General features: G+C 33.1%; 1 protein-coding gene across 2 annotated transcripts; it reads left to right on the top strand.

Moving 5' to 3' along the window:
• The first annotated feature begins 387 nt into the window (after positions 1-387).
• LOC116131703 (probable nucleoredoxin 1) lies at positions 388-2,684 on the top strand. 2 transcript variants are annotated; one of them, XM_031417371.1, is made up of 3 exons: positions 388-930; positions 1,427-1,906; positions 2,466-2,684. In XM_031417371.1, exons 1-2 carry the CDS (start codon positions 883-885, stop codon positions 1,874-1,876), a joined length of 498 nt encoding a protein of 165 aa, XP_031273231.1. In that variant the 5' UTR covers positions 388-882; the 3' UTR covers positions 1,877-1,906; positions 2,466-2,684. The 2 variants fall into 2 exon arrangements, with proteins under 2 accessions (XP_031273231.1, XP_031273230.1); XM_031417370.1 differs by having other exon boundaries at positions 1,418-1,906.
• Positions 2,685-8,088: the final 5,404 nt, after the last annotated feature.

Genomic DNA, 8,088 nt, shown 5'->3' with positions numbered 1-8,088 from the left:
TTCCTTGACAGAATTTTTTGACTGTTCTAAAAAAGGGTTAAGAAATTTAATCCTTTACAAATTCTTAACAGTTTATGAACTGTTAAGAATTTGACATAGTCCTTCACCTTTTTATAAAATCCTTAACAGTTATAAAAAGGTCAAGGACTATGTCAACTTCTTGACATAAATTGTAAAAATTTGTAAAAAATAAATTGTACAAATTTTTTCTGACTTTTATAATCTCCTTGTCAGGTTTTAACTGTGAACGATTAAGTTAAAAAAACAAAAAATTAAATTGCACTGAGGCAAAGTTTTCCACCTCAAAATTTTCACTAAGCCAAATTCTCCCCGCCCTTTAAGTCAAAGCTGGTTCAGGGTTGTAAAACATTAAAAGAACCCATTTGTTCTGCCTAAATTCATGCGCCCAAAACCCTTTTCTTCCGCCCAAAAACCAAAAAAATTTCCCTCTCTTCCGCCCAGAATCTCTCTTTCTCGCTCTTCCATTGATCAAAATCTCACTCATCAATTGATCTTTTGTTAAATGCACGCTTGCTTGATCCAATCACGTGATCGAAATAATAGCTAGATGAAGAAACCTTACACTGGTCGTGAACTTGATCTTGAGTATCGACATCCACGACGTTGTTTTCTTGTCCTTCATCTACGTTGTCGACTTCGTCGATCTTATCCTCGATGGAGGAACTAAAGCCCACGGAATCAGAGGCACCGTCATTTAGCAGAGGCTTGGGGTAGCCAAGGAGGTGTTACCGTTGAGAGAGACGCGTGTGGAGGGGAGAGACTGAGAGGAGGAGGAGCGCAACGATAACGGCGCACACGTGTACGGGGCCGGCGACGAGATCTGAGACTTCGTAGCATTTCCGCCGTTAAAGATGCCGGAAGATGGTGACAGTGACGGACATGATTGATGGTGTTCTGATCAGATCTGAGGTAATTTTTTGCTCTTCCTTTATTAATTTTCGTTATTACTAGCTCTCGATATCGCTAGATTTAACCATAATTCAATTCCTTTGTTTGTTTATTGATAATTTGCAATCTCTTCAGTATTGTTATGTTGTCAGTGTTTGAATTATGTTTTTTGATGATCTGTTGTTGTTTGTTTACTGTTGTTTGTTGGAATTATTAATTTCAAGGTGTATCAATTGGTGTGTAGGATACGTGATAAGTATGAGTTGGTGAACATTCTTGTTGGGTGTTTTGATTGAATTTGTTTGTTTGTGTCTTCAAATTAGATTTGGGTGATTTGTTTGGAGAAAAATATTAACCAAGTTTGAGACAAAGAGTAATAGAGTTAAGTGACTGAGTTTCCACAGTAAGAGACCATAATTTCCCATCTCAACCATTTACAACATATTTGTTCTTAATATCTGTCATATTCAATATTGTTTACTGCTTTCAACATATATATTTGGCTAAGTGTTTGCAGGCAACAGTTGATGAATTGGAGGACAAAATTATTGGTCTCTACTTTGCATCTGCATCTTGTCCAAGAAGCCAGAGATTCACACCCATTCTTGTTCAAACCTACAATGAAATCATCTCAAAAGACAAGTTTGAGATCATACTTGTCTCTTTAGACAATGATGAAGAATCTTTTCATGGGTATTTCTTTACTATGTCATGGCTCGCTATTCCACATTCCAATGAAACAGCCCGCCATGGCTTGAAGAGTTTGTATTCTGTTCAAGAAACTCCCCATCTCATTATCTTGAGTAAGGAGGGTGACGTAATGAACAGTATTGGGCACTTTCTTGTTGCTGGGTTTGGCTCATTGGCATATCCTTTTACAAAAGATACAATCAAGGAACTGAAAGATGAAGAAGAGGCTCAAAAGAAGAACCAAACTTTAAGAACTATATTGGCAACACCTTCTTGAGGTTTTGTAATTTCAAATGATGGGAAAGAGGTAATATATTTGAATATAAGTTTTACTTGTACCATTGCTTTTATATCTATTGCATTGATTTGATTGATCAAATTTCAAATGTATTGGATGATTACTTTTTCTGCAATTTTATGGCAGCTGCATCATCTTTCATGTCTTTTTTAATGTTCAAAGTTCTCCAAACTTTTTGTATTGTAGTATTTTGTGTTTGTATTAGATTCTATAAGTTATTACGACTAATTGTTTTGGTTTCTATTCACCAAGTAGCCTATGAAAGAATACATAGTTTTAAATTATCATATAACAGCAAAATAAATTTTTACAATAATCCATTATTATAGAAAAATGGGGATCAAAATAACAATTCAACTCCAACCTCCTTTGGCAAGATAATTTTTTACTCTTTACAAAGAGCTCTTTATTTCATATTCAACTTTATGCTGATGTATGTCCAAAGCTGGTTTAGTAGTTTTTGGAATGGAATTTCTTGTCCAAATTTGTGATATTGTAGGCATTAGTATGAATTCTTCATTAATAACAAAGCTTACGTTTTTTTAAGTGGTTAATCTCTAAATTTTAGGTACAAAGGAGGCCCAACATTGCCAAGAAAGATGATTTGTGAGGGCATTACCAGGGAGAAGAGAGTAGAAGTTTACCCACTTTCTCTCAATTTGAGTGCCTTCCAATGTTTAGTCCACACATCTCGTCTTGCTGAGTACATTTTGCAAGATTACAGTGATGAGATAAACACTAAAAATCCTTTAGGAATGCATGTATGTGGTTTTTTTTTTTTTTTTTTTTTTTTGTTTGTTTGTTTCTTTATCATTCTATTCTTTTATTTGAATTTTTTTTGTTTTGTTTTAGCGTTGTATTAAGGTTAACTTCTCAATCAATTTATATAATATTCTGAGATATGTTGTGACTGTATATGACATAATTATTATTAATAAAAATTTATTATTATTATTATTATTATTATTCAATTTTATTTTTTTTATTTTTTGTTAAAAACTCTTGATAGTTCGAAGATTATCAATGATTTAGTTAAAATTCAGCTAAATCTTTGACAGTTATCGAATTGTCAAGAATTTGTCAAGAAGTCCTTGACAGTTCAAAAACTGTCATGACCCTTTCTTGATAGGGGTTACAATGACAGTTCAAAAACTATCATTGTATCCCTTTCTTGACGGAGACTCCCTGGCAAGAAAGACCTTTTTCCTTATATTGATCCATTCAAGAAGCATAATTTATGTTACAGAAGTCATTGTTTTAAAACCTGGACTAGAGGGCAACTTGTTTTGTTGCTCAGGTCATGGGTCAACCGATCTAATCGGTTGGATCGGTCGGTTGGATCGATGATGTCAGCGATAATTTTATTTTTAAAAAATTACATATTAATCTTTTAAATTTTTTAATATATTACAAAAATTCTCCCAAAAATTTAATTAGTCCCTAAAATTTTTGTTTATTTCAAAAATGCCCCAAAAAAATTACTATTAATCTTTAGACCTTTGACATATCTCCAAAACACCCCTATAAAATTATATATTAACCCTTATAATTTTGAAATATTGTAAAAACCCCTTAAGACCTAAACTGGATCGGAAAAGCTGTCAAGTCCTAATCGAACCGGTCGATCCGGTTCGGTTTTTAAAACAAAGACAGAAATATGAACTTTGAGTTGAGAAACATAATACTATTAATTCATTGTTGCCTATGGATTCTCATGTGAATTTAGATAATGAACTGAACTCACGTGAGAATCCATAGGCAATAGGGAATTAACAGTATTATGTTTCTCAACATTGAATCCTGCTGGTCACATGGGAAGCATAATATTGTTAATTCACTGTTGCCTATGGAAACATAGCCAGATGGCCACGGATCTTTTGTACCATCTCAAAGTTTCTGAAACTTCAATTCATGGTCCTCATACATACCACGATCCCTTCCTTTTTCACCACAAAATTACCTTCCTTATCAACCTCCTGCCTTTAATTATTATTAAGTTTTAGCTAGCCATTTTAATTACTTGTTATTAGTTAGTTTACTTAGTTGTTTATTAATCAATTTGCCAATTTTCCTTTGCTTAACTCAAATATACACTAGGTTATTAGTCTTGCTCCCTGTGGATTCAACCTTACTTACCACTAACTATGATACTTTAATTTTGTGGTCGTGATGACTGGCTCGACAACAAACTTAGTTAGTTCTTGCAATCTCCTATTGAGCTTCACTGGCAAGCTTGTAAGAGAGTACTCAAGTATATTGAAGGCAGTATTCCTCATGGAATACTAGTCAAAATAGCAACAAATTTGAGTATAGAGTGTTATGCACATGTTGATTAGACAAGTAGTGTTCAAGATAAAAGGTCCACAAGTGGCTATTATGTGTTCTTAGGTCCAGATCTAATATAATGGAGTTTTAGAAAATATAAGGTGGTTGCCTTTCCTCTACTGAAGCTGAGTATAGATCATTGACAAATGCAGCAATTGAGATTGCTTGGTTGCAGAGTTTAACCCTTGCAAAAGCGTTATTGTTGGTCATTTTTAAACGTTATCTTTAACCCATTTTGTAGTAGTGTTTAGTCTTAGTTGAAAAAAAAATAAAAAAAAATCATGTGAAGTTATTGTAGGAATTAATAAACTGAATATAGTACTTATAGCCTTCAACAGATACAAAGCAACATGACCCAAAAATCATTATTAACTAAAGATGATAATAGGTTTTATGTGAAGACGATGGACATGAAGTTTGACTAGTTTTTCCATTTTGACATGTTGGACAAATTGTAATTTATATATAGAACAAGAAGAGACATTGAATGATTGTAATTGATGCATGCAAATGCAACACCTAATTTTACCTCACTAAATTCTAATGCAAAGTCGGGTAGTAGCAAAGAGCAAGTAAGGGTCTTTCCCGTAGAGGAGTTGTGAACTTAATTAATTATCTACTTTTGACAGGGTTTGTCAAGATTTATAAAAACTCAACAAAAACTAACAAACTAAAATTAAACAAAGTAAAATAAGCAAACAATCACTAAAAAGATGAATAAGAGAAGCGAGATTGAAGGTTTATTCGCCACCTCTAGACACGAATTACATATAATAAAAGCACTTTTTATCTTTCTACCCTCTTGATCACATCAGCTCAGAAAATACCAAATGTTGATAAATCTTATCGCTCCTTACTGAATCATTAGACTAGACACAGTCATAACCTAATTCCCTGTTTATTAAATAACCTAGGATACGATTTCTAGATTCAAAGTAATAAAAGTATTAAGTTGCGAGAGACCTACTGAAACAAGGCTAAACTCATATAGTCAATTTAGTTATCTTGAGTGATTACCCCCCATGTATGCAGACATACACTTTACCACTATTCACAGAGAAATAATGACATAACCAAGAGGGATCAAAAGATAAATAGATACAAATTTTATTAATTTCAAGACATGTCTAGAGCTTTGAAATCACTCTCAATCACAAAAGAATTAGTTACTCATAGAGACGAATAAAAACATAATCATATTAATGAATTACAAAATAACAATAAGGGATAAGAAAAACTTAGGAAATCTTAGGTAGAACAATGGAGTTGATAATGATCTTGTAATGACTCTCTTTCTAGCTAATATACTCGTAAAATAACAGTAAAACTTACTAAATATATATAAGAAAATATATACATATAAACGAGTATAAAATTATGGGCCCATATTTAGTTTTCTTTATACACAAAACTTTACATGATATAATAAACTCTCAAAATAGTAACTCAACAGTTTTTAACCAACCCTTCCGTTGCGTGATGTTCCAAGTGACCGCATCTCACTTATTTCCTACAAAAATATTGAAAACAATGGGGTGAGCACTAATTGCTCAGTAAGTAAACCCGCTACGCTGCCGTTCTCTCTCTGTTGCTTAAATTCTGAATTTCTTTCCTTACTTCACACTTCCCCATTCTTCTTTATTCTTTCATTACTCTTGCTCTATTTTTCTCTCTGTTCTTTCTCTATTCTAATTTCCCACTACTCAGATAATGGGCATGGTATTATGCATATATATAATGCAAATGCACAAATATATAAAATATGCATTTTCTTTTCTATTTTTCTTATTTTGTTTTCTGTTTCTTTTCTCTGTATTTCTTTCTTTGCTTCCTTTTCTAGTCTTTCTTTCTTTCTATTCTTTCTTCTCTTTTCTTTCTTTCTTTTCTTTCTTTTCTTTTCTTTTCTCATTCCTTTCTTTTCTTTTCTTTTCTTTCTTATTCTTCTGCCGATCGGAATCGGTTGAGGCATGAATTTAGAACCTTGGCCGTGTGAGTGTATTCTTGTATCCTCGGTACAGCCCTCATTCACATGCACTCTTACAGACTGTACCAATTCTTCTTTCTTATTCTTAGGCCACTCACTAAAGGCGGCGTACACGTGGGGAAAACTTTTCTTGTCACTTACGGGTTCCCCATCGCAACAACCTTTTCTTCTTTTTATCTTTTTATACTTCTTTAAATAAAATTCAGATTTGAACTTCTTTAATATTCAAATTTCTTTCTATTTACTCTTTAACATTCTTTAGTGCTTTTTCATGCTCTTACGAATGTGTATGCATGTAGATGGTTTCATTCTTATATTATTTCTTCCTAAATTCACATGTTTAGATGCAATAATGCAATATGGAATTCAAACATGTCATTCTTTACCATCTACAAACTCATCTCAATATAACACATAAGCATACTCATACAAACACTTCTCTTTGACATTTCATCAAACAACTTATGTGCACAAAGTAACTCTAATTTGGCTACACTTCTATCTCTTTTCTAAGCCACCAAAAATTGGGAATAAAACCCTCCATATTTAACGCCAAACCCGTCCAAAATATGCACTCCAAAATTTCCACTCCAATTCTTCCAAACTTCATCCAAACATTCATCAAACATCAAATACACCAACACAACTTCTCATGGATAAGTTATAATGATCATTCAACACCAATCCATTAACAATTCTTCATATAAAACATATATATGCATAAAAGAAATTCTCTACACAATATTACTTAGGGTAGGATTTACTTACCTTATATGTGAGCAATCCAACACTTTAAAAATCTTCTTTGATCCAACTCTCTTTCTCTTAAATCCTATGAACACAAATCATCAAAATTCAACACTTTAAAAATTAAAACTCACTTCTTAGTGCAAGGATCTTACCTAAGGATACTTGGGATTGAAAATCCACTCAAAAGTACCCAAAATCTATGAATTTCCCTTGAAGAAGAATTGAAGAAATTGAGAGAATATGAAGGTGAAGGTCGCGTGAAAATGGATGAAGAGTGGCTAGGGTTTCACTCTTCAATCCTTGATATAACATAATATTATATATAGTTTCTCATTTTGCCCTTGCACTTTCTTTAAAATTCCATCTATGTCCCTTAGTTAATAACCATAATGCCCTCATTTTATTGCATTCTCCATGAAATTCTATCTCTTTTAACTCCCCACAATTTCAACTAATTTTGAATGAAAAAACCATTTTACTCGTAAAGAAATTTTAAGGCATTTTCTTCACATTTTCTCAAAATAACTTTAATAAAAATCAACTAAGGGTATAAGGGCATAAGTTAAGTTACATACCTCAATGTGGGCGTTACAATTCACCCCCTCTTATAAGAATTTCGTCCCCGAAATTCAAACAAACAACTCGAGATAGCGGTTCCTCGTGTCTTCTTCTACCTCTCATATTGCTTCTTCTACCTTATGATTCCTCCATAGGACTTTTACGAGTGGAATGCTTTTGTTTCAGAGCTCTTTAACCTTTTTGTCTAATATCTATACTGGATGTTCCTCATAAACAAGATTCTCTTCTAAGTCCACTTCCTCTACTTTTAGTATATGGGAGGGGTCACTGACATACCTGTGAAGCATCGAAACATGGAACACATTGTGCACCCTATCCATATTAGGTGGTAGCGCCAACTTATAAGCTACCTTTGCAACTCATTGAAACACTTCAAAGGGGTCAATGTATCTAAGTGCTAACATTCCTTTACCACCAAAACGTATCACTCGCTTATAGGGGGAAATTTTAATAAACAATTTGTCACCCACTTCAAACTCAACATCTTTTCTCTTTGAATCAGCATAACTTTTACGTCTGTCCTAGGCTTGCTACATTCTACTTCTGATCAACT

The sequence above is a fragment of the Pistacia vera genome, unplaced genomic scaffold (genome assembly GCF_008641045.1).
Source record: "Pistacia vera cultivar Batoury unplaced genomic scaffold, PisVer_v2 Contig239, whole genome shotgun sequence".
In the NCBI taxonomy this organism is placed as follows: Eukaryota; Viridiplantae; Streptophyta; class Magnoliopsida; order Sapindales; family Anacardiaceae; genus Pistacia; species Pistacia vera.
The sequence above is the reverse complement of the archived record's forward strand: the minus strand, read 5'-3'. Positions and strand labels throughout refer to the sequence as shown.

Bases quoted from the DNA above. Each gene is read 5' to 3' on its own strand.
- LOC116131703 (XM_031417370.1), top strand. From the start codon at position 883: ATGGTGACAGTGACGGACATGATTGATGGTGTTCTGATCAGATCTGAG. The intron at 931-1,417 runs GTAATTTTTTGC...TATTTGGCTAAG, and splicing joins GTGTTCTGATCAGATCTGAG to TGTTTGCAGGCAACAGTTGA.